At 37.4% G+C, this 26,781-nt stretch overlaps 5 protein-coding genes across 5 annotated transcripts; 1 reads left to right on the top strand and 4 right to left on the bottom strand.

Moving 5' to 3' along the window:
- The first annotated feature begins 3,818 nt into the window (after positions 1-3,818).
- LOC106343425 (uncharacterized RNA methyltransferase BH0687) lies at positions 3,819-6,613 on the top strand. The gene is made up of 10 exons (XM_013782628.1): positions 3,819-4,282; positions 4,362-4,604; positions 4,679-4,840; positions 4,924-5,033; positions 5,202-5,310; positions 5,413-5,568; positions 5,652-5,767; positions 5,846-6,012; positions 6,110-6,240; positions 6,332-6,613. Exons 1-10 carry the CDS (start codon positions 3,833-3,835, stop codon positions 6,437-6,439), a joined length of 1,752 nt encoding a protein of 583 aa, XP_013638082.1. The 5' UTR covers positions 3,819-3,832; the 3' UTR covers positions 6,440-6,613.
- An 800-nt stretch (positions 6,614-7,413) lies between these two features.
- On the bottom strand, positions 7,414-10,502 carry LOC106296194 (uncharacterized protein At1g51745). Its single transcript, XM_013732268.1, has 3 exons — positions 10,004-10,502; positions 9,083-9,903; positions 7,414-8,658 (listed from the first exon to the last, which is right to left on the bottom strand). The coding sequence occupies exons 1-3, from the start codon at positions 10,192-10,194 to the stop codon at positions 7,829-7,831; spliced, it is 1,842 nt and encodes a 613-aa protein (XP_013587722.1). The 5' UTR covers positions 10,195-10,502; the 3' UTR covers positions 7,414-7,828.
- Positions 10,503-13,211: 2,709 nt separating this feature from the next.
- Positions 13,212-19,480, bottom strand: LOC106295011. The gene is made up of 12 exons (XM_013730760.1): positions 18,930-19,480; positions 18,136-18,362; positions 17,696-17,754; positions 17,307-17,381; positions 16,833-17,176; positions 16,670-16,738; positions 16,530-16,591; positions 14,394-16,211; positions 14,225-14,302; positions 14,009-14,120; positions 13,569-13,619; positions 13,212-13,482 (listed from the first exon to the last, which is right to left on the bottom strand). Exons 1-12 carry the CDS (start codon positions 19,320-19,322, stop codon positions 13,432-13,434), a joined length of 3,339 nt encoding a protein of 1,112 aa, XP_013586214.1. The 5' UTR covers positions 19,323-19,480; the 3' UTR covers positions 13,212-13,431.
- Positions 19,481-23,392: 3,912 nt separating this feature from the next.
- Positions 23,393-23,842, bottom strand: LOC106345022. The gene has a single exon (XM_013784298.1). The coding sequence runs from the start codon at positions 23,840-23,842 to the stop codon at positions 23,393-23,395; it is 450 nt and encodes a 149-aa protein (XP_013639752.1).
- Positions 23,843-23,911: 69 nt separating this feature from the next.
- LOC106345023 lies at positions 23,912-25,032 on the bottom strand. Its single transcript, XM_013784299.1, has 3 exons — positions 24,444-25,032; positions 24,231-24,366; positions 23,912-24,167 (listed from the first exon to the last, which is right to left on the bottom strand). Exons 1-3 carry the CDS (start codon positions 25,030-25,032, stop codon positions 23,912-23,914), a joined length of 981 nt encoding a protein of 326 aa, XP_013639753.1.
- Between the last annotated feature and the right edge of the window lie 1,749 nt (positions 25,033-26,781).

A 26,781-nucleotide genomic window follows, 5' to 3' on the forward strand; every position in this document is an offset into this window, starting at 1 on the left:
AACATATCATATGCTGGAAAATCACTTATTGTCCACATTAGTACTGTCCGCATTTGAAAGTTTTCTTTACACGAAACATCGTATGTTTCAGCACCTTGAGCCCATAGTTGTTGCAACTCATATATTAGTGGCTGAAGAAACACATCAAGTGATCTCTTAGGATGCTCTGGTCCGGGAACGAGAATCGAGAGAAACAAAAACTCTCGTCGCAAGCACAAGTTTGGGGGGAGGTTGTATGGTGTAAGAATGACGGGCCATAGAGAATATTGTCTTCCACTCTTGCCAAACGGACTGAAACCATCAGTACATAATCCAAGGTAGACATTTCTTCTTTCATACGCAAAGTCGGGATACTTTGATTGGAAATGCTTCCACGCTTTTGCATCTGAAGGATGTCTGATCTCACCATCTGTTGAGTGCTCCGCATGCCATCTCATTGGTTGCGCTGTGCGTTCAGATAGATACAACCTCTGCAACCTTTCCGTCAAAGGTAAATACCACATCCTTTTATATGGCACTGGAACTCTTCAACTCGTATATTTATAATGAGGCTTTCCACAAAATTTGCATGTAACCCGCTGTTCATCCGCCCTCCAATAAATCATGCAGTTGTCGCTGCATACATCTATTACCTGATACGATAAACCAAGACCAGCTACGAGTTTCTGAACCTCGTAGTATGAACCAGGAGCTACATTATCCTCGGGTAGAATACTTTTTACAAAATCAGCAATCGCATCCACACAGTCTTCAGCCAAATTATAATCTGTTTTAATGCCCATCAATCTTGTAGCAGATGATAAAGCTGAATGACCATCTCTGCAACCTTCGTACAATGGTTGCTTTCCAGCATCCAACATATCATAAAATCTCTTAGCTTGTGCATTGGGTAAATCTTCCCCTCTAAAATGATCATTTATCATCTGCTCAGTACCTACACCATAATCTACATCCGTTCTAATTGGTTCTTCTAATCTAACCGCTGGCTGAGGTTCACTAGTACTACCATGTTCATAATCAGTTTCCCCATGATGATACCAAATTTTGTAACTTCGTGTAAACCCACTCAAATATAGATGAGTCCAAACATCCCACTCTTTAATAACCTTTCTATTTTTACAATTAGAGCAAGGACATCTTAACATACTTGTTTTTGCTTCCGGTTGTCGGTGAACTAACCCCATGAATTCAGTTATACCTCGTTGGTATTCTTCCGTAAGCAATCTCGTGTTCGGATCCAAATGAGGTCGATCGATCCAAGAACGAAAATAATTTGAAGAAGACATATTTTTTATGAATCAAATTCGGGTGTAAATAGAGTAAGAGGGAGGATGAAGATATGAAGTGAATGAAGAGGAAGAGGAGTGCTTGTATTTATAGTTTAAATCATGCCGACATACCGAGGAAATTCCGACGGAATTCCGACGGACAAAACTAGATCGTCGGAATTTCCTCGGAATTTTGTAAAATCCCCCAACGGCTCTCCAACGGCTATAATATTTCCTCGGAATTCATCGGTTTTTTCCGAGGAACACAGTTTTCCTCGGATTTTCCTCGGAATATTCCGACGGACTGTAGTTTCCTCGGAATTCCGTCGGTATATTCCGAGGAATTTCCTCGGAAATTCCTCGGTATATTCCGAGGATTTCATTTTCCGTCGGAATGTCCGTCAGAATATCGCTGTTTTCTTGTAGTGTATAAATCAGGTTCAATAAAATAAAGTATTAAAAAGACATTTGTAAGTGTTTAATTGCGTCCAAATTTCTTATGAAAGTTTTTACTTGTCCAATTTCTAATCTTGAAGACATTTGTAAGTATTTAATTAACTGGTCCGATCTCGATCCAAAAAATTTGAATGCCCAAGTACTTTCTATTGTTGCTAATTGTCGACATTTTTTCCGGGAAAATTGAAAAAATTACCCTTAATTTTCGAAAATAAGTCAAAAAAATCTCCAACGCACAAACACACCATTTTAATCTTCAACTTCTAGTCAAACACGAATAAATCTCATACTTTCATTGACCAAGCTATTTCAGTCTCGTCAAATGTCAACCGTTTAGTGTCGTTAGTTATATTTAACAGTTGGCTTTTAATGAAGCCAAAATGGTTTGGTCAACACAAATATGAGATTTTTTTGTTCCAATTTAAAAGCTGAGGATTAAAATTACTCACTTAAAAAATATCTTAATTAAAAATTGTCGTTTTTTTACAACAATGTTTTTATATCGAATAGAATGACTTAACTTAATAAAATATGTTTAAATAAGCTTAGATATAATATTTTAAGAACTAAAGATTGTTTAAGAAAAAAAAATTATTAAAAATACAATTATAATGTAAATTCAGATATAACATAAAATAATTAAGTGATTATGTTCAAAACAATTTTAAAGGTAAAACCCTAAACATGTTGTTGTTGTTGTTAGAAGTATGATCACATAGACTTGATAGAAGATGAAACAAGTGAAAAAGGAGGAATGCAAGTGCGTGAAAAGGATATCCGACGGCTGATGTATAGAAACCGTTTCCGTGGTCAACCGAAGATCCCTTTCACGCATTCGCCTTCGGCCTTTCTCATTTGCTTCATCTTCTAATTATAATTTTAATTAAGTTTTTTTTAAAAAAAATTTAGTTTTTAATTCATTTTAAAAAATATTATATCTAAGCTTATTTGAACATATTTTATTAAGTTAGTGATTATAATCGATATGAAAAACTATAAAAAAAGAACAACAATAAGTTTTAATTATGATATTTTTATGTAAGCAATTTTATTCCTTAATTTTTAAATTGGAACAAAATAAATCTTATATTTGTGTTGACTAAGCTATTTTGGTCTCGTTAAAAGTCAACCGTTAAATATAACTAACGGTACTAAATGGTTGATTTTTTACAAGACTGAAATGGCTTGGTCAACGAAAGTATGAAATTTATTTGTGTTTGATTAAAAGTTGAAGATTAAAACGGCGTATTTTGAGTCGGAGATTATTTTTGCTTATTTTTTTAAATTGAGGGTTATTTTTCCGGCCCAATTTTTCCCGATGAAGTCAACTCAGTTTCTTAAGTGAGAAGGCGAAGAATAAGCCTAGGCGTTTAGGTCTTCGGGTCGGGTTCGGGCCGGTTCCTTTCGGGTCCAAGTGTTTTGGGTCCTAAATATTTAGACCCAATAGGTACTTAGAAATTTTCGGGTCGGGTTCGGGTCGGTTCTTCTCGGGTCCGGGTCGGTTCGGGTCTATTATTAAAATACCCATAAAATACCCGTAATTTTTTGGGTTCATATCGGGTCCGGGTTGGATTCGGGTATTTAGGATATAAAAAGGACATGACATACCCAACGACATCAAATTTAGTCGATATTTGTCATATATATCTAAAATTTTACAAAATAACTTAAATAAAACTATTAATAATTAAAATAAAACATTTTTAAACTCTAAATTTTACATTTTAAAGCTTCATATTTACTTAAAAAAAGTTACAAAATAATAACAAATTTTGTTAACAAAAGATATTTTAACTAAATCATAAAATAATATATATAAAATAGAACACAAAAAAATCATAGTTTTAGATATACATGTTTTTAAGTCGGGTACATATCGGTTTTTATCGGGTCGGATCTATTCGGGTCCGGATCTATTCGGGTCGGTTCTTTTCGGTTGCGGTTCTTTCGGGTAAAATAAATTTAGACCGAAAAGGTAATTGTAAATTTTCGGTTCGGCTCCGGATGAGGTATTTTTTTGTCGGTTTCGGTTCGGGTTTTCGGGTAAATGTTAAAATGCCCGGGCCTAACGAAGAAGATAGTTCTCTGACGGCGTCGCTTAAATTTTGATGAAGATGACCAATTCACCCTTTATCACAACATCTGAGAAAGTCGCTTTCGAGCACTCCCCCACATCGACCCCAATGTTAGCCACGGCTCCTGCTCATGCCCTCAGGCTCAGGTACGTGGCTCCCTCGCGCTTGTGGTTTCATAAGTTCCGATGCTCCTCCTCCTCCTCCTCCTCCGCGGTTCCTCTCGCTAACCTCTCTGATTCTGAGCTCTCCGGCGGTAACAACACACTGAAGGCGAACGAAGACAAGAACAACAGCGAGAAGAAAACGGCGCCGTATTACCCGAAACGAGGGCAGACGGTGGAGCTTGTCTGCGAGAGTTTGGGGTTTAAGGGAAAAGGAATCTGCAAGGTCGATGGCACTGGCTTCGTCGTCATGTGCGACCGTGCTCTTCCCGGCGAGCGTTTTCTCGGCCGCGTCACTCGCCGCAAAGGCAGCTACGCCGAGGTTTCATTAAAAATCTCTCCTTTTTTTTGCAATAAAGTTGCAATCTTTTTGTTCGTAATTGCTTATTGTTGTTGTTTAGGTGACAAAGATCAAGACTTTAACTCCACACCGTGACTTGGTAGAAGCTCCATGTGAGTACGCTTCCTACTGTGGTGGTTGCAAAGCTCAGAATCTCTCCTACGAAGCTCAGCTTAGAGCTAAAGAAGAACAAGTTCATGAGCTCATCACTCATGTCGGAAGGTTCTCTGATAATAATCCAGGTCTCGAGACTGTCTTGAAGCCTATTGTTCCTTGTGATATCCAGTTCAATTACCGTAACAAGGTTTGATTTGTTTGTGTTGTTAAAGCGTGCTGTATGGTCTCAGCTTATGTTACTTCAAAAATTTTGTAATATAGATGGAATTTTCATTTGGTCCACAAAGATGGCTTCCTGTTGAAATGTTGCACGAGAGAGAAGATGGTCCTATGAGCTTTGCGTTGGGGCTACACGCTCCTGGGTTTTTTGACAAGGTTTTGAATGTCGACAAGTGCTTGTTACAAAGCGAGCCTGCAAACATGGTATTGTGAAAGCAGTTTGTTCAAAGTTAGAGCTCTTCTTTGAGTATCCTTTAGTAACATTTTTTTTTTTATTATCCATATAGGTTCTTGCTGCTGTTCAAGATTGCTGGAGAGATCCTGAACTAAATCTTTCGCCCTATAATGCTCGTTCACATGCCGGGTTTCTTAAACATTTGATGCTTAGAACTGGAAGGTATTGAAGGTACTTGAATCATAATGTCAAATAGAATAAGCAAAATTTGTTCTCGTATAGAATAGTGAAAATCATTGTTGTATCTTTGTATGATTAGTAGCAGTTGTTCTTATGTCATCATCTCCTAAGTTTTGCTAATGCGTTCTTATGATCAAACCTGACCCATAGGAATGTGGAGACTGGTTCACAAGAACTCATGGTCAATTTTGTGACATCCTCTTATAAGCCAGAGCTGTTGAAGCCCCTGGTTGATAAAGTCTCATCAATTCCGGAAGTGGTTCGTAGTGAAATCTTACTTGCTTCATCCTACAGCCTTAATAGATTGATCACATTCTTTTCCTGCTTTGTAATTTTAATGCTTTGGGTCATGAAAATGCAGGTAAGCATCATGAACAATGTAAATTCCTCTGTTGGAAATACATCTGTTGGGGAACAAGAGTATACACTTTACGGTAAAGAAACAATCGCAGAGGTCTTGAGAGACCTTACCTTCCAAATCTCAGCCAACTCTTTCTTTCAGACTAACACTCATCAGGTATATATAGCAATGAACCAGCTTCTTACACCTCAAATATTAAACACAAACTTGGTGAAACTAAATTGGTATTCACCATGTAGGCTGAAGTTCTGTATAAGCTAATTGAGGAATGTGCTGGACTTAAAGGAGATGGCTCAGAAGTGGTGCTTGATCTTTTCTGTGGAACTGGTACAGTTGGTCTTACACTTGCCAGAAGGTAAAAGCATGAGCCTAAAATATTGCCAAAAGATAATGAATCTTAGCAGTTCTGATCGTTTGATTCTCTTCCTTCTAGGGCGAAGCATGTGTATGGTTATGAAGTAGTTCCACAGGCAATAACAGATGCACACAAGAATGCTCAAATAAACGGCATAGAGAATGCAACATTCATCCAAGGGGATCTTAATAAAATAGGAGAGGATTTTGGGAGCAATTTTCCTAAACCTGATATCGTTATTTCTGGTTATAATTCTTTTTTTCATCTTGATTCTAATACTTTTTACCAGACTTTTTGTTTGCTTACTAATTAGAGAAGCGTTTTTTTTTTTTTTTTTTACAGATCCCAATCGGCCTGGTATGCACATGAAGTTGATCAAGTTTCTGCTAAACCTTAAATCTCCACGGATCATATATGTTTCATGTAATCCTGCAACCTGCGCTAGGGATCTTGATTATCTTTGTCATGGCGTGGTTAGTATCTAATCCTCTTCTTGAATCTTTGCTCTTTATAAAATTTTGTAAAGGTAAATAACAACAAAAACTTGGTGATTTTGAAACGTAGGAGGAGAAGAATATAAAGGGGTGCTACAAACTGATGAGTGTGCAGCCAGTGGATATGTTCCCTCACACTCCTCACATCGAATGTGTCTGCTTGCTTGAGCTTTCTTGAGGCTTCATTTGGTTTCTAAGCAGATGAGAAACAAATGAAAACAGAGATTTTTAGATTGAGGGAGTTTTGATTTCCATTGAAGTATATTATTTATACCAAGTCTCAGTAACAACATCATCGCACCATCTTTGTCCCTTAATGAACCGACTTGAAATATTATTTGAATTAAGATTATTCATTTGCAAAAGGACAAAAAAGAAAGTATGTAGTTGACTTTAACAAGAACATGATCAAATGTAAAAGAAGTAGAGCATCTTCCAAAAAAGCTTTCATCTTCTGTTTTAATTACCTTTTTTTTGAGCTAAGTTGACGAGCGTAAGCCGCAACACGCTTTGCCCACTTCACAATACCTGCCTTTAGCTTCTTAGAATCCATACGACTCAAAGACGATGGTTTCTTCTTCCCATCCGTTGATGACTCCGTGAACGAGAATGACAAGCATCGATAGTAACTTGACTTGTTGCTTCCATTGTTCTTTCTCTCTGAAGCCTGTCTCTTCACAGACATGTCAAAAATCTTGAAACGAAAAATTAACAATTGCTATAATCGTTCAGTTGTGAAGAGACTTTATAATAGAGCTTAGGCGCAGACATAAGAAAGATAGTCTTCCAAGTTATTAGACATATGATGGTTTCCTTTGGCTTTAAGGTAAAAGACGTGTAAGCGAAGGATCATGTCTTGTTTCGTTGCGTTTGACTTTGTCAACGCATATTCCTTCTCTTCTTGTCACTTCCCAAATGGAATCTAGATGTTTTTTTATTCTCTCGGTTCCAGTTGAAAACTTGTAATATGACTTTTCTAATGATCCGGTTTTGCAAAACCATTAAACAAACACATTCAAGGATAGAGTTGGGTCTGTGGGCTGGCCTTGTTTATTACATAGTCCAGACTCTAGACTCAGAGCTTGTCCAGGTTTCAATTTGCAAACGGAGATGGTGTGTCTGAACATAATGCAGAGATAAAAAAAACCCAAATAGCTATAAATAGTTTCTTTTCCATCTGAGTTTGACAAGAACCTCTAAGAGTTATTACAACAAACAATCTGAGTTTATCTGGCAAAAGACTAAAGCAATCCTTGAAATGTTAAGTTGAGTAAATGAGCAACAATGTCTTCTTCCACCTATTCTGAGTTTATTTTTTTGTTTCTTTTAATATTACACCTCCCACCCCCAATTGCTATGTCTAATATAATTACATATACACATCCACTTCCACATTCTTTTATCTCTTTCTGTCTCACAATGACTAAGATATCTCTGTACTATACAGTAAAACCTATCCAGCTCGCTAAAACCGGGATAGTTTCATCTTAAACCTGAGGCAATAAAAGAAAAAGAAAAGACAAGAAATAGAGGCGAAATCAAACCAGGGAGGACCAAACTCATCTCATCATGTAGTATTATTGCCAGAAGATGGCAATGCTCTATGTACTTGTCTCGCTGACCCCTTCACTGCTTCGTTTATCCTACTGAAGACTACTTTCAGAGGGATGCAAGACACAATCCCCTCTCTCGTCTTCTCAATCATCACTTTCTTCTTGCTACTCACTGTCAGCTTCTTGCCACTTAGAGCAGAGAGGCATCTTGTCTTTATGGATAGGGACGAAGCTTTCTTTGACTTTGATGATTTGTGCGGAGGAATGTGTGGTTTCTTTTTCTTGGATTTATTCTTCCAAGATGGTTTCGGCTTCGCATCACCGGCAACCATTGGAACAACAAGCGACTTGATATGACTGCACAAAATGCGGTCACACGATCCATCTTGAAGCACTTCAAGGGTTAGAGGATGACCGACAATAGCTTCACCGTCCAGTTTACTCATAAGGGAAATCATCGGGACGTTCCTGGGTTTGTAGCTGCCTTTTTCCTCGATCTTCACGTCGTACAGTTGAGAATTTCTTCCCATACCGCTGAAATGAACACCATGTGGATTTTGATCAGAGAGAGAACAATGAGGCAGATAATTGTTGTTGGCTTCTTCGGCGTAAGCAAGTCTTCTTTCCTCTTGTTTTTTACTCATCTGCCTTGGGTTCCTTTTCCCCTTTATCTGCCACTTGGAAGTGATATCCTCAATCCCATTGATAAGTAAAGCAGATGGACTTATACAAGCAAATCCATTACATCCTTCCGTTTTCACCACATCATCACATTGCCTCGTTGGTTCAGAAACAAGAGCCAGAGCTTTCGTGTGTGAAAATGTGAAAGCTGCCTCTGAAGTACCTGGGAACAACAATGCACGTCAGTTTAAGTCATGCTAATTACAAACTGGAAAAAGAAGCTACCAAAGGCGATCTAACTGATCAAGTGTTTGATCCAAACAAGCACAGAAGAAACTATAGCAGATAAACAATCTTAAGGCAATACCAGAAACAATTAGTCATACAAAAATATCAGGAAGCATCTCTAATAGTTAAGTCACTGAGTTGAATAAAAAGAAAGCATCCATTGCCCAAGCAAAGAGTCATTAGTATTCTATCTGAATGAGTTGTCTAGACATTAGTCATATAAGTACTTTAATCCAACTGATGATTTATCCACCCTATTATGTTTCCACTCTTCCTAAAAGTGGAGGCATTCAGATTATTCCAACTAAGTGTCAACACAAAAATAGACAAAGAAACTTGCAGAGTTTAGCCATCTATACCTGCAGAGTGTTTTTCTTCTCCAAGTAGGGGAACATCAAATACTTCATCCTTTGCCGAAACTGATATGCTGGAGATTTCAGTCTCTTTTGCCTTGTTATGCATCATCACTTGGGAAGCATTTAATGTAACATCATCATTCTCACACGAAACCCCATTGCTGTCAGAGTTATTATTGTTGATTACAGCAGAAACTTTGTTTTCAGAGACAGGAACAGAAGCCGTAGCAGTACTCTCTAACACTTTTGCCGGTGGCCGCGGTCGTTGGTTTTTCTTTTTAGAGTTCTCATTAGCATTGACAACTGGTGACCTTTTTATACCTTTCATTGACGGAGAGCTACCCCTGCTAGTACCATTTGCAAGAACCCCATTCGGCATAGAATCACTGATGTCTTCTTCATCATTTTCCTGCTTATTAGCCTCTCCGTTTGATCCTATACTAACTCCAAGATCCTCAAGGCCTCTCATTCGTTTGTTTCCTGCACTCCCATCATCTTCGGAGTCACTAGGTGTTGTTTTACTCCTCTTTCCTGACAAAGGCAGCACCTTTGAAGATTCGCCATTACTAGTCTTTTCGCAAGACACACTAGACTGCAACGCACCTTCAGTCGAGTCAGAAGACGTGCTTGCCTTCTCATCTTTTCCAACAAGGAGGGCATTCTCGATCTCGAGAGCATGGACAATGGCGTCTTCCCGTCGAGCATACTTGACAGGCTTCTTACTAGCACCAGTGGCAGTAGCCTTAGCAGTCTCAATACAGGCATCATACTCCCCACAACGAAACGCCTTCACCCTCTTGGACTTTTCAAGATTATACCAATCCCTGCCAAGATAATAATAAAACCAAACAACAAATATTAACTCTTGACAATGATTAAGACAAGACTGAATCAATCACTCAAAAAGCAAGAGACTTTACTTACACGCCAGCATCTTCACGACCTAGAAGCTTAATAGGTGTGCCTGATTTGGGAGAAACGATGGTATCATCAGGAACCTCGTGATGAGCCATGATCCGACCCGGCCACCAAGACCCGTTACGGCGTCGGACCCAAACCAAACCTCCAACGGAGGCATCAATCGCCTTACTGTTTCGCTCATCACTACTCCCCATCACACACCCAACCAAACTGATCGGGGGTGTTTATCTAATCTACCACGAGAAAAAAAACGAGATCGGCGGATCAACTCTCCCACGTTTTCTTCTCTTAGGTTTTTTGAAGCTTTGTTTTTCTCCGATCAATCACTTGCAGCACAAACCCGCTGTTTTTCTTTTCTTTTTTTTTTTGCTCTTTGAGGGTTTTGGTTTGTCTTCCTCCGCCAGAAACGCAGAGAGAGAGAGAGAGAGTTTTCTTTTTTTTCTTTCTTGACTTTAGGGCAAAGAGGCGGTTCTGATTAATTTTGTCTTCCGATTATATATCTCAGTTTGTGTTTTAGATTCTAGATTTTATTCAGACATAAATTTCCCATTTTGATTCCAGACAATTATTTCCAGTTTAGTTTAGGAGATAAAGTTGAGATTTCCTTTTGTTTTGTTTTTAAGAATTTCTTTTTTTATTCGATGTAAGCTTCGTCGGACGTCTGCTTTCCTGTTTTATAATCGGAATCAGAAGCTTTTCGAAGTTTTCATAATCTCGTTTTTAAAATGTTTCTAAAATAACTTATTTAAAAATACGTTGAATGTTTACATTTTAAATCCCAACTAAATTTCAACGCGCGCTTTACAAATGCGAGATTACTATTTAATTAAAAAATATTTATTTAATAAAAACTGTAGCTTATTTATTTATTATTTTATTTTAATAGTTGTATTTATAATTATGTCGTTAATTGTTTTTTTTATATGGGTAAAATTTTTTGGCTTCTAAGAAAATCCAAAAAATTATTGACTATGCAGTCTATATGACAATTTTATCCTTGGACATAAAGTTCTGTTTATAACTTTCCATCAGTTTGGTCACTTACGGTTCATAAAGCCAAGCTCTATCTCTTCAAATATAACGACCATCCGCATGAAGAAAAAAACCTAGAGACCGAGAGATCTAAAGGGATGATTGCTAAAACGACTAACTTGACCAATCATATCTACAATAACAAAATTTTATTTAATTAAGGTGAAAAAAATCTAAATCTTTGTGCATGTATTTACAAAGTAATGGGAATCAGTCTCTCACACAAGGCACTTACAAAACCGTTAGATATAGTAAGGCAAAAAGCGGAAACTAAAATAAGAAGATTGAATCAGAGTTTCCTATTCATCGATGTAAGACCATCTCGAATAGCATTCTATTTTCTTTTTTGTTTTCCTTTAAAATAGAATAATTCTATTATAAAATAATATTTGTTTTAATGGTTGATTCTAGAATTTATTAGGCCGAGATTATAGAAGTCAATCAAATTTAAACATGGAGAGGTAATACAATTGAAGATACAAAATAACATGCATATGTAAGTAAATATATGAAAACTAACTATAAATATATTTCTATATCAATAAAAGTTTTATATGTTTTCCTTGTGAAGTTATAAAATTTTAGAAATACAAAAAACCATGCATATGTTAGAAAAGTCCAAAATATTAATTTTTAAATACAAAAATAAAATCAAAAACATCACTTTTAAAAATGTAAGTATATATATATATATATAAATTTCTATTACGATATTTAAAGAAGATATTAAATAACACAAAGAAAAAATATTAAACCATATTCTAAAATATTTATATTTGGTTTAAAATGGAAGAAATTAATTAAATGGTTTATATATGTAATTTAATAAGGCGAGGAAGAACTCAACTTCTATTGGTCTTCATCATGTTTTAACTTCCTTTTATCAACATTTAATGACTATTATTGATCCTAGTGCAATCTAATATGCATTATTAATGCACTGCAATTAAAACTTGGATGAAAAATAAAATGCAGATTAATCTGTATCACACAAATATGCATTTAATTTGCATTTCAAAATATGCAATTAACATTTCATATCGGTGTTATGTACATTAGTATTCAATTTCATGTCTTGTAAAAATGAAATAAACATTGCATATCGGCTCAATATAGACATGGTATTATATTTTATACCATTATATAGTATAACCATGTCTTGTATGCCAGAGTGATTCAATATCTGATCATATGATTTATAAGTAGACTTAAATCCTGTTTGAATAACATATAGTATTTTCGAAATTAATAATACATTTATAGAGAAATTCAATGTTAAAATGCGTTAAAGAGAATTAAACCATAAAAGATTTTGGAATACAAAGTATTTTGTATGAAAATAGTTTTAAAAAAATTCATAAATAAAAGAATGGCACCGTCGTAGGTACTAAGAAAAATCAAGGAAATCTCAAAAAAGGATCATGTTTTAATAATAATATTAATATCATAAATAAATAAAAATATAAAATCATGTTTTATGTTTTATTTTATATTCAAATCTCTAAAATTAGTAATACTAAAATAGAAAGAATAAAATATGAAAATATTATAACTAATAGCATGAATTATATTGAATTAATTATTTGTGATATATTAAAAACATTAATAATATTGAATTAATTATTTGTGATATATGTAATTTGTTAGAAATTTTATAGCATAATGTGAAGTCGATTGACTGGATATTATTAGAATGAAAAATTACTTTTTGAATCTTATAAATTGTAGTTATAAGTTTTATTAAAGTATTTATATTTTTAATATATATGCATATATATATATATATATTATTTTTAGATATGCTTTCGATACGTACAGTTTCTTAATTTTCTAAAAAAGATTTGTTTCCACATTTTCATTCTGATTCCATGGAACATAGTTTTTGTTCGGTAAGTTCTCGAGTGTTCCGGCACCATAATTTACGGTCAGAATTGACTCGTTTGTAACTCGCATGCTTCTCCACCGCTGATCGGTCTTTCCGTTGCCAGTGAGTCGCTTCTTCACTATCCCTCGAGTGGATTCATCTGCTAAGAGTTGGATGAAGCTTTCTTCTACAAGATAGATTTGTGGAAATCAATGGGAAGGCGACACATAAACAAAAGTTAAATCAAGCAGAGCCAAATAGAATCTAAATTGATCTTGAAAATATGTACATATACTGGTATGGACTGGTCAAAGATCAGCAACCAAAATAAAGCCATAAAATCTACGAAATGTCTCCTTAAGGAACAACTCACACAAAACTGGGCCTATAAATCATTTCTAATTTCATAAGAAGAAAACACAGGTAAATAATTAATCAACAAGATGACTCGACTCCAAAGGAGAAATGCATATCCAACCTCCTCTTTTCACAGCATGAGGTCCATTGTCTATAGAGAGTTTTGATTCCAGTTGCATCAATCTTTCCCGTGAGATGATGCATAGTCTTTCATTCTTTCTTTCAGTTGCTGCAAGAGATAATCAACATTCATAATTATTACAAAACAACTCAGAGCAAGATGAAAACCAAAAATGTGGGAGCTTTGTAACTCACCTTCAATTCTTCATGGAGAACAATAAACACTTTCTTCAAACGTTTGTGCCTCTGCAGATTAACATATATAAGAAAATCATCATCAAGTATAATGTGCAATTAAAATGTAAGCAAATCTGGCAATCTTGTATCATGATGATCACTCGAAGTACCAAGATGAGCTTTTTTGCCTCCTTTAACCCCTACATGATGCGATATGATTTTCCTAATTTTCGGAATCGTACACACAAGCAAACAATTTCATCATTCGTCAACCTCTTCAAACGATAGGCCCGTTTCCAAATTTCACTGTATATCTAAATCCAGATAAATAAGATGGAAAATAATCTAATTCCCTAGAAAATTTAAGTAAATAACTTGAGTTCAATCTTCAAGAACATGTCAAAAACGCTGTCCATAAGAAATGACTATGTATAAAGTGGTAAGAGATAGAATATCACCTCTCCATATTTGCGATAAGATTCGTTCAAGTCGTCAACAATTTTGTTATATCTCACCATGTCTCTTCCTTTTGTAAGCTTAAGGTCTTCCCCCAACTTTTGAAAGTCATTTCTGGGAACAATGGAAATATATATATATATATTTCAAGAAAGCTGATAAACTAGAACAACACAAATGATCCGAGATTTCTATTAGCGAAGAATTCATATAGGTACCTGTAGCTCTCTAATATCTTGTTAATGGAGCAGTAATCATCATATTTATCCAAATATTCCTGCATGTATGCTTTATACCTGAAATAGAAGAAAGCAACATGTCAGTCTTTTTCGAGCCACAAATACTAAGCGATTAGATTTCCAAACACTATAGTTTCAGTTTACTCACTGCAAATGATCCCTAATAGGCCCCTTATGGTCGGGAGAGGCTTTCTCGTATTTCAAATAAGAAGAGTCTTCTGCATCAAAAGTTGCATCTTTGTGTCCATTCATAGAAGTTGCATTTTTGTGTCTTTTGCTCTCCCTTGATGAGCGGGATGTGGATGGTCGTTCGGAGCCCTGCTTTATAACGGGTGTTTTTTTGTTCGTCTCTCCATAACCTTCCACACTGCTTACTACTCTTCCTCTACTATATCTCTTTCTTGATTTATAAGCTGCATCCTCTAAATTATTGTAATGTGAGCCGTTTTCAGTGTCTGTACCCGTGTGGTTCTGCTCATGTGACTGCAAAGCCAACTTTTGGGATCTTTCTGAATCATCAACAACTTGTTGGGGCAATTCTTTTGTACCATTGCCAGCATGTGTAAGAGCTTGTTTTTTTGAAGATTTTTTAGACCTCCGTTTATCTGAGTCAATACCCAACTTTTCTGAAGTGCTTGGTTTAAAATTTGACTGCCTAAAACAAGTTTTATCTTCGAGTTCCTTCACTGCTGTATCTACCTCCAATGACTCAGGGAGTTCACCCAACTCCAAGTCCGAAACTTGTTTTTGGAGAATAGATCCATTTCCCTTAGGTAATTTTGCTCTCTGGCTATCCAATGGAGAGGAACCCATGCCCAAGCCTGAAACATTCTTGGGATCCTTCTCACTTCCATCCAGTTCACCGTGTTTTCTGTTGGCTCTGTCAGAAGGAAATGAAGGTCCAATGGATGACTCACCATCTTTTTTATTCCTTGCAAACTTATTTTTTGAATGAACAGCATCCCTATGATTGTCTCTGAAGGCCTTTCCTGACCGACTAGAAAGGGTTTCATGCGGAAAATGGTCATCTTCGTCAGCTTTACGAACATCACCCAAGGCATCAGAATGTTTGTTTGATTTACCTGAACTATCACCAGGCTTCATTTGACCATGTCTACTCAACTTTTCAGTAGATGACTTCCGAAGTCCTTTTAGTGGATCAATCATTTGACTAGCAGAAGCGTTCAGATGTTGTAAATCATTCTTGCGCTCTGAAGGCTGTGAATCTTCTTTACCTATGGCAGGCAATTGCTGGGATTTTACGTTTCTCTCCCGTGCTGATTGCTGACTGTAGTGCTCCAAAGCAGGGGATATTTGGTTCTGGTCTTTGGCCAGCCTCTCAGAGATGCCAGGCTGGTCACTTTTTAAGCTATCCTTCGTAGTATTATCTGTGTCATCAAACAACTGTCCAATAAAATTTTGGCGCTCTCGTAGCTTGTCGTGACCAGAAGGTAGTTTTTCCTGCTCTGAAATGCCAACTTCATTCTTCCTGTCAGCTTCAGAACCATGACCCTCATCTGAACTGTGACCATCGATGTCCACGGCATCAGAATCATTACCCTCGATGTCAATTGTCTGTCGGGGCTCTTTGTCACCATCGCTCATTATATCCACATCCTCATCAGAAACTTCCTTGCTGTTAGAAGAAGCATCGCTATCACTGCTGCTCCCGCTATCACTGCTGCTCCCACTATTATCACTATCACTGTCGCTACTAGAGCTACGAACCTGGCCATTTCTATTCTCAGATCGCTTTTCCTCATGAAGAATACCAGGTGAATGATGCTCAATGTCAACATTTTCTTGCGTACTCAGATGCTCTCCCAGAGGCAAAGGTGAACACTCTTGTAAACCTTCTCCTTTCCGCTCGCACACAGAAAAGGTCTCCATGTTGCTAACCCCTGGAACAGGTAACTGGTCGCGATTGCACTCAGTGATTGGAAGCAGTTGCTGGTGTTCAGGTGAACTGAAAAATAAAAATTTTACTAAACCAGATACGACAATACAGGAGAAGAAAGTATAGTAGCTGCATGCGTTTTAGTAAATAGCTTCTCAATTCATTCTACACTAAGTTGGATAATAATGATTATTCAATTAGAGTTCACTGGCCACTAAACAAGCGCGTTTGCTATTGCTTGATTTTCTATTCTTATCATAGATTTTATCCTCATGCACCTACTTGACATTATAAATCACTTGCATTATTTGTGCCAAACTGCCAATACTACTTCCTAGGGTGTCATATTCTACAATGACAAAAAACTATCATTTCGGGTACACGTACCTTCTGCTATCCAAATCTGCTTCTGGTTTTAAGAAATACCTTGGAGCTTGGAAATTTGCAATCTGGTTATCAACAACAATTAGGGACACAATAATACATAATGCACTTCATAAAACCACACCAAAGTTTTCATGACTTACTTTTTTCAAAATTGGCTCAATCTTCTTTGACGCATTAGGGGTTCTATCTCCAACAGCTTTCTCTAAAGCCTAGAGAGAAACAGAGAGAGTGGAATCAAACGAGGTGGAAACACATATTGGATATGAAAATAGCTATGTAGCTGAAGTTTGATCTATGTATTACCTTCAAGCTCATTGGAGCCTCTTTTAGGAGATCAACTAGCAGTGCCTGCAAGTCAATTTCTTTATTAACATTGGTTTCTTGGCGTTCAGATGTGTCCCTTAAAGCATTTCTTTCCCAGGTTGATAAATCCTTTTCGCTAGCAACAATTCTCTCTCTGCCCTTTGTGTTGACTGGTGTGACATTCACGTTATCTGCATGAGTTTTAGCAATATTCCCAGTCCCATATGAAGAAGGGGTATTGTATTGATTAGAAGGAGATGGTCCAGGTGAAGCTGAAAGCCTATTCTTCACAGAAGTGGTTGAAACCCCTGGTCTGAAAGAAGGCTTTGGACCTCCGATTGGAACTACATAAACGACAAGTGATACTCTTAGAATTGACAAAACAGTAAGGGAGTATAATAGCAACTAAGAGTCTTTGAAACCCTAATGTGTTACACAGGCCGACAGGCTCATTGCAATGTTTTTCCTATATACCTGGAGGTGGATCGACTTTCCGCTTCTTAGGCGGAGGTTCCTTCTTCTGGTTATTTGACATTCTCCATGGACTTGCTGCAAGCACAGGGAATGCGTTAGATAATTACTAGTCGTACCCAAACATAATTACAAGCTAGATATTCAAAGGTTTTGAACCCAAGAGACAAAAAAACTGACCATACAGTCAAATTATAGCATGGGATTCAGTTTCGAACAAGAATAGTTATCTAAGCTCATGTTAAAGTTCTAAAACCGCTTACTTAAAAGGAAAAGAGAACATATAGGAGGTGGAAACAAGGTTTAACAAAAGTTTCATATTAGCAGCCAAAAATTCAAATAGATAGATAGAAGCTGTTCCCATGGAGACCAAGTAATAGACGGGAAGTTACCTTCAGCACGAGCTAATTGCTTCTTCAATGATGGATTCCCAGGATCTAAAACAATTGCCCTGACATGACCAAATATGTAGTTTCAGGCATAATCGCTTTGACGAGAATAAAGTTAAATACGAACACAAAACGATGCAATTTGTTACGCAGTGAGAAACATTCTTGAGTCTCAGTGTCACAAAAACAGCTACGCTCAAAAGGACCCACACCAGCCTAACCGCAATAAGATGAACAATGTGTATACGGATACTTTGTTCACAGCTCTGCTAAAGGTTATATGTTATCGTGCCAAGAGTCACGAGACTACCCTACCGAAAGAAGACTGCAAAACTAGAAAAACTAAGATAACAGACAGAGACACCTTTGCAGCAGCGGACAGACTATGCTGGGAAAAGTTACAGATATCAGATGTAATTAAAATGTTAGGTCGGAATATGTACTTGCGCGATTTGGTCCTCTGTTCAGCTTCGACTGAGCGCATCTTCATCTGGCTTGTGGTTGACTCATCTAGAGTTCGCTGGACGTTCAATTTTCTCCAAGCAGATCCAGCCTCAATCAGCACACCATTTTCATCTTCACCACTTTGGTGTTCCTCATAGATATCACATAAATCACCACGCTCCCCTGACCAGGTAAATTTGAACTCCTTTCCACCAACATCGATTATCTGTTCAAAAGTTACAGATATTGAGATGCAATTAAAATGTTAGATCGAAATCGACAGTGGCAAAAGTTTAAACCATTAAATCAATAGCCCAAAACGCAGTAGGAAATAAATGAGAAAAGGGTATGCAGCGGGGTTAGTAGATCCAATTGACAACCACTTCCAGTGACAAAACCACAGCTCAAGAGATCATGAAATGAGAAGCAAGTAACCATACAATACATTCTCAGCCAATAAGCAAGTCCAGAATCGAGCAAGGAATTAATGTGATCCAATTGCAATTCAAGTAGCAATCGGATCTTCACCAACAGATACTCTTCTCCAAGGCCATAGTTGATAGTAACAGCTAGAAAGATGCCAGAAACTATTGGCTTGTGAATAACTAAACCATCTTCTTCTCCAATGTTACAATACAATATAGTACTTTTTATAGAAGCTATTTTCCCCCAATTTCACTAATCTAGGTTACATTCATCGAAAACTAATTATCAATTTCAAGACGTGCAACTAGATTGAAGCAATTCAACACGAACTAGGGTTCTATGAATTTGAAAGTAGGAGTTGACTCACATTCCCAGTGCTATTGTTCGGAAACGCATCGAACTTGATCTTGGCGGCTCCACCTTCTGCCTCCACGCGCTTCATCTCATCCACCAAGTCAGGAGTTAACCGTATTATCATTCCAAAAGCCGGTGGACTCTCCCTCGGAACCAGGCTAAACTTTTCCTCAACGGCACGAGAAGACGACGCCGCGGCCGCCGCCTTGACGCTGGTAGTATTCCTCTGTCGTGGGGCGGCCGAGGAGCCACCACCACCGGTGGACATCCTCCCGACGGGGGAAGGATGTCGGTTGGTGAGAGGTGGGAACGAATTGCGGTTTCGGCCCGGTCCACCACCACCGCCGCCGCCTCCTACTCCTCCACCCCTACCGCGACCGGGTTTCGACGATCCTCCGTAACTCATCGGGTCAAATTGCGCCGTCGTCACTGCAATAGATTTACAACCATGTATAGATTTAACTGATTGAGACGCGCGAGCGAAGAGAAGAGAGGGGATAAAGAGAGAGAGAGAGAGAGACGATGATTAGAAGAGAGAGAGAGAGAGAGAGGGACCCAAGGGTGCTGCTTCTGTTCTTCTGCAAATACTCTAAAAAATAGTGTTATTGAAAACGCTGCGTTTAGGTTTCTGTAGCCAGCGGTGAAAAAAGACCACCCGGGTCGAGCCCATCTGACTTAAATTGGGCGGGGAGGCTGACATATTAAAAGACGAATGAAAGAAAATTTATCAGGGAAAATTGTTTTTTCAAAGCAACAAAAAATGGTAACTATGCCTTTTTACACTAATCTATATTTTGTGTCATTTTTACCTATAACTCCTTTTAATATTTTTGAAAATAAATTTAATAAAAAAATTTGGAAAAATAGTTAATTTTGATAAAATACCTATATGAATTTAGTGGTATTTTTTTCACTTATAAAACAGTTGAAATTATAAATTTCAGATTCTGTTCTAAATAAAGTAGAAATGGCATTATACGAAGTAGAAAACGAAATCCACTTTTTTCATTGAATCTACAATGTTTAAAATACGTGATCTACGTAAATATGAGTATTCTAAAAATATTTAGAATACACATTTCGCGCTTAACCTACCGTTCTAAAATCTTTAGAAATCAAAATCTACACATTAATATAAATCTAAAACACGTAGAAACCGACTTCTACAGATTTACTATAAATCTAAAACATGTAGAAATCAAAATCTACACATAACTATAATTCTAAAAACATGAAACCGATTTCTACATATTAGTTGTATTCCACAGATAAGAAATCAGTTCCTAAAAATATGGAAACAAAATATTTGGGAATATTCACTTTTATATTTTGAAAAAAAATCGATTTTTTAAATAAAAAAAACGAAAAAGGAACTAAAAAACGAAAAAAAAACTTGGTAACCTTCTTCGCCGTCTTCTATATTCCATTGATTCTCTCCCCCTTTGTTCGTGAAGGAGATGAGAAATTATGGGTTTCATCCCAAGAATCGAGTTTAAAGAGTTGAAATCATGCTTGGTCGGTTCAAATCAAGTGGGAATCAATCCGGATATAATCGAAGAAAACCAAAAAAATCGATTTGAGATACTTTCCTGGGCACGGGATCGATCGATCTATATTGAGAGATCGGTCGATCTATATTGAGAGATCGGTCGATCTATATAAATCGACTTTCGCCGATCGAGTGAAATGGACCAGGTCGATCAGTATATACTCCGCGTTTTTTTTGTTATGCATAATGATCAGGATCGATCGATCCGTTTGACCTTGTAAATTCGGATCGATCGATCCCGCATGATCGAACTCATTATTTATTTTATTTAAAAAAATTACAATTTTAAGGGCATTACTGCCATTTTGGAAAAAAATTAGTCTAATAGGACATAAAGTAATAGAGATTAGTCTAAAAGGACATAGTTATCATTTTTTTGCTTTAAAAAAACAATTTTCCCAATTTATTTTTCGTTAGCCTTCTCTTCAAGAAAGAATACATTCTCGCTCTCTCTTTCAGCATCAAAACATGTTAACAAGTGAAGAATTTCAAACTTTTTGTTGTAGCTTACATAGTTAGTGCATTCATGTGTGTATGTATGTTGTTTCGGACATACTTCAATGGCAATATATATCTAACAGTCTAACTTCTAAACATGAAACCTAGCTAGATATGTGAATCCGTTGATTGTGTTTTTCTTTTTACTTTGTCTTGCGTAGAAGAACTGATGTGTGTTTATTAAACAAGCTATTTTTTTTGTTTCTGTAGGTTGCATTGCCAAAAAAGTAACAAAGAAAGTTCAGAGACAAAATCTGTCTACTCTCTGAAATAGTGAAATATCATAATATCACATGAGGTGAACCACTTGCATGAAGGGTTAAAACATATGAGCAATTCAACCCATTGAACGGTTTGTTTCTGTTTATAATGAAACATCATGAATATATGGAAAGATCGTCATGAGTTCTTACTCAGAAATATAATTGAATCTGCTTTCTCTTTTGTGAAATGAAGTCCAAACTTGTGGTAGATTATCTTGCACTCAGATTTTTATTTACCATACAACTTTGTCTATTGTTACTGTTGTCCATGTGGCATTATATCTCAGATAGTTCATATGAAAAAGAGTTCAAATTCTTCCGGATTGGTGGAGGGACTGAAATGAGAACTTTAAAAAACATCTCCTGCTCTAGGAGGTACAGTGATTTACATCAAGGAGTCTCTTATATATTCGTTGCCAAGGTGATTAGTCTCTTCTTATTATTTGTTCTTCACTACTTAGTTCCCTTCAGTTTTTGTATAAGCTTTATAACCAATATCTTCCAGAGGAAAAACTTGAACTTAATGTTACTTCAGTTCTAATACGTTTTCTCTGACAAGAAGCTTCTTAAACTTTTCTTATTGATATTGAAGGTACTTGAGTGTTCAGCTTGTGAGATTCTTTTAGAAAAGGGAGAGTTATAAGAAAGCAAAAAATCTCCGGGTATGGAAGCTTTCTGTTTTAGTGGGTTATCCATTGGAGTTGGATATCTTTGACCTTTGTTCCGAGGATCGTCGAAAGAAATTTGAAGCTCCTCGCCAGGTAGGTATACAGTTTGTGGCCTTATTATCTGAAATGGTTCACCACATCAATTGACAAGTTGTGGTCAAAATATTGGTCTACAAACCCAGTGGTCAAAATATTGGTCTACAAACCCAGTGCAAAGAGCAGCTCAAAGGGCCACAGTGTGAAATGACTGATGTTGAGGTACACATTTTTGTTTATCTGTTAACTCTGCTCTAAATACGATCGTCTAAGATCTTTTTTCTCTATTTCTCTGGATCATCAAGCGGAACTGGCAAATCATCCACAAGCGACCAACACGGAGGTATATTCTCTGAAGAACACCTTTTCAACATCTTTTTTGTCTAGCTTGGAATGCGCTATAATAGGTTTGTATGTTGGATTTAAGCGTTGGTTACATATAATGTGCAAGTTTACGTGTGACTGTAGTATAACAGAAATAAAGGAGCAAATTTAGAAAATATTTAAAAGATGGTTACTTGCAAATGAAGCCTAAACAATGGTAGTAAGCACGAGAACGTGTATATATGTTACTCTTGGCTAGCGTAGTCTTTGATGGTTGGTATCATTCCCTAGCAAGTTAACTATATATATGTTTCTGTCTTCTTACTTTATCTTGACCTTTTGCCTATGACATATATCTCAATGTACAAGGCTCGTGTTGTCTCCATGCAATCTCTTTTCTTTTCCTGATTCACTTCTTGAAATATCTAGATCGTTTTAAAAAATTTATATAGACCAACTTCATGATGCTCTTTATCTGAATTTTCATTCCTGGAAATTTTCACAACATTGTGCTGTTTTTATTGACATTGTTATAAGACCAGAAAACTCAAAAACGTGTATGTGTTTTTTCAAAGGTTTTCTTTTGAGCTCCCATTATGGATATCGTGAATCCACTAATAAAAATATCTTGTAAGTTTATTTCAAAGAGAAGACAATAATAAGCAGAATAGTTTGGAGTGATAGGGATGTCACATGTTGAACAGGGAGATGAATAGCGCGCAGTTCATTGCACTTGAAGTAATTTATCAGAACATTAAATACTCGAACTGATATTTATTTCGTGGGTCAACCAATTGAAATAAGCGATTGAGGTAAAGAACAATTACAAAATAAAACAATTTTAATATTAAAAGAAATTGACAATAGAGGAAAAAACGAAAACATTTAACCCCAATATAAATACAAAAAGAAAAAAAACTAAATTACCTTCGGAAAAGAATATATCAAACCAAACCTTGGAAACAATATCGCATAATAAACAAAGTAGACCCCACAAGACATGTGAAATTAGCTAACATTTTTTTTTATTGAATATCAAATTTATTGATCAGAATAACTCATTTATATGTGGGCAGTTGTGTACTCAAAACAACTATGAATGAATAAAAAGAATAAGTTGAATATTTCCCTCTAATGTCTAGGACACTTCAAACCATCTTCTCATTAGTCCCTCTAGCGGATGATTTTTAACATAACGAAGAGATGAGATCCGGTTCCTAATCTGCTTATCAATAGTTCGAGTGATCTTCTCCGTCGTGACCCAGACTCCTCCATGCCTCCGCGAGTTTCGTTCTTTCCAGACAGAGTAGAAGACTGTCTGAAACACCATCATCTTTAGAACATGATCATGTCGAGTACGAGCAGGGAGCATAAGAGATGCTACGGTATCAGTCCGGTCAGGCGTAATGGCGCCTCCAAGCAGCCTTTTTGCAGTGTTCGTCCATACAGTGAACGAGTACGGACAAGCAAAAAACAGGTGGTCCCTGGTTTCATTTTTCTCTCCACAAAACATACAACACTGCTCAATACCCCAGCTCCTCATTCTATCCCCAGTAGACAATCGGTCTCTAAATGCAAGCCAGGCCATAAATGCATGTCGTGGTACTGCCTGAGGAAACCAAGCCAACTTCCTCCACGCAACCTCAACTCTTTTGTCTCACAGGTAATTCCAGGTCTTAACGGAAGAGAAAGAGGCTTTGAAATCATCAGGCCATGTTCTCCAGAGCACAATGTCCTCCCTAGCGTGGTGGTTAGGCACCTGCGTTGCATTCAGTTTTTCATAAACTTCAGGGAACCGCTGGTGCCCTCTTGCACGGATCTTCCAACCAGACTCACAGACCACATCAGAGATAGTAGCAGAACGAGGGACCGCCAGGTACCATACGCCAATCTCCACTGTTTGATTCAATAGTCTTCATGTTCCCAACCAGTTATCTATCCAAAAATAAGTTGATCCTCCATTGTTTACCTCAAACCTCAAGCAATCATAAGCCAAGGGCCTCAACTTAAGGAGTTTACGCCAAGCCCAAGAGCCTAGGGAGCCATCTCGCACATCCCAATAAGACCCATGTTTTAATAGATACTCTTTAGTCCATGCCACCCAAAAGAAACCTGTTTGAGTAAAGAGTAGCCAAATCAATCTCAATGCAAACATTATAGACGTGTCCCTTAGCCTTCGCAGACCCAACCCTCCTTCTTCCTTAGGAGTGCAAACATCTTCCCATGCCACTTTTGCTTTATGAGTGACTGTTGGCGACCCTGACCACAGAAAAGCACTGCACATGCTTTCGATGGTATCAATACAGCCTTTGGTAATAGAAAAGCAGAGCTCCAAAAGTTCACTGTACTGGTGATAGCAGTTTTGATTAACTGCAACCGGCCTGCGAAAGAAAGAGCTATATGCGTCCAAGACAAGAACTTTTTGCGGAGCTGGTCTATTAGCGGTTCGTAGTCGGTTTTGCTCCAAACCTTATATGTCAAAGGCATGCCTAGATAACGAATAGGCAGGTGATCAACCTGAATGCCTCTCGCACTCGCAGCATGGTTAAGGAGGTGACTATTTGGACCCGCAACCAAGATTGATGACTTGGTGGCATTGATCTGAAGTCCCGACATACTCGCAAACTGATCCATCACTGTCAACACTCCATTCAGCGATGCTTCTGTACCGTCTGTGAAAACCAGAATGTAGTCTGCGAAGCTTAGGTGGGTAAGCTGAACTTTCTCGTATTTTGGATGAAACCCAAATTTTCCATCAACTGCAGCTTGATTCAACATGTTGGACAGGGCATTATTCACTATGACAGATAGTTAGGGAGAGAGAGAGCATCCCTGCATGATACCCCGCACACTGGTGAAGAAGCCTGCAAGTTCCCCATTCACAGCAACTGAGAAGGAGGCCGTAGAAATGCAGAGATAAATCCAGCGTATAAACTGACTAGGGAGGCCCATAGCATGAAGTACATCAGTGATAAAGCTCCATCTGACTGTGAGTTTTAGAAATATCGAGCATTGTTGTGCTTCTGTCTGAGACAAGAGGCTTGTGATATCCATTGACCAACTCTGTCGCTAGCAGCACATTCTCTAGCAGCAAACGACCCTTGACAAAAGCACTTTGGTTTGGCTCGATGGGAGAAGGCAGGAACGCTTTCAGTCTATTCGCCAGTAACTTAGATATCACCTTGTACATGAGATTGCAGCATGCGATCGGCCGATAATCCTTCATAGTGTGAGCTGGGATTTTCTTTGGGATAAGGGCGAGGATTATGGATTTGACACCTGCGGGTAAGAAGCCAAACAGGAAGAACGACTGGATGGCAGTGATGAAGTCCTTTCCAATTACAGGCCACACTGATATATAGAACTCTTTAGTGAATCTGTTGGGTCCATAAGCTTTCCCGTTAGGTAAGGACTGCAGCGCACTTGTGATTTCGACAGGGGTGATGGGAGAGATGAGCATTGTAACATCTTCTTGAGAGTAGTGAAACCTCAGCAGGTCACGAAGCTCATCGTACGAACTGGTTGCGCTGCTAGTAGGGTCCGCCTGGAGGAATTTTTGGAAGTAGTTGACCGCCTCATGTTTAATATCCTCAGTAGCTAAGAGAGGAACTCCATCAGCAGTGTGTAGAATTTGAATTATGCTACGAGCTGATCGCTCCAGAACCACATTGTGGTAAAACGTGGTGTTCTGATCTCCCACTGTGAGCCACCTGATCCTTGACTTCTGCATCACGAATTTTTCTTCAATTAGAGTCAGTCGCTGCATTCGCATAGAGGCTTCAGCCTCAGCAAAGCAGGAAGCAGAAGTAGGATTTAACAAAACTTGTGTTTGATGCTGACATAACTCCTCAAAAGCCTCCTTGGTCCTATTTCGGATATTCCCAAAATTGTTCATGTTTATCTCTCGCAGAGGAACTTAAGAGACTTCAGCTTTTTGTAAAATAACTGTAGCGCCGCTCTAGAATGGACTAGAGCATTGGTTTCATCTCATTTCCCCTTAATACACTCCATAAAACCTTCATGCTCTGTTAAGAAATTGAAGAATTTAAACGGTCTGCGATTCTCCACCACACCACATGTTGCTGAAATCTGATAAGCCTGAAATTAGCTAACATTTACCAAAACAGTCATCTAAGTATTGAAACAGTGAGCCCATCACAAAGAGTAATTTCAGAAATGATAGCTGTACATATTTGGTTAAACACTGTCAATTCAACTTTAAACCAATATTGATTACACATTTCATATCTTTTGCCCTGGTTAGCTCCTTAGAAGTGGACCATTATCAAAATTCGGTATCTTAGCGCTATATAGTATCTATAACATGGACCACCACTTAATCTGCCAGCCCTTTTCATTTTGACTTTTTAAAATGATCTACATTCAAAACTTTTTTGGAGTCAAATCTACATTTAAAACTTATTTCATGGTATATATGGGTAGAGCCATCTACATCTTTTATCACATGTAGGCACTAGATTAGTATTGTTGGTCTTCTATACATTAACGTTTGAAAATATAGAATTT

Source organism: Brassica oleracea, chromosome C5 (assembly GCF_000695525.1).
Source record: "Brassica oleracea var. oleracea cultivar TO1000 chromosome C5, BOL, whole genome shotgun sequence".
NCBI lineage: Eukaryota > Viridiplantae > Streptophyta > Magnoliopsida > Brassicales > Brassicaceae > Brassica > Brassica oleracea.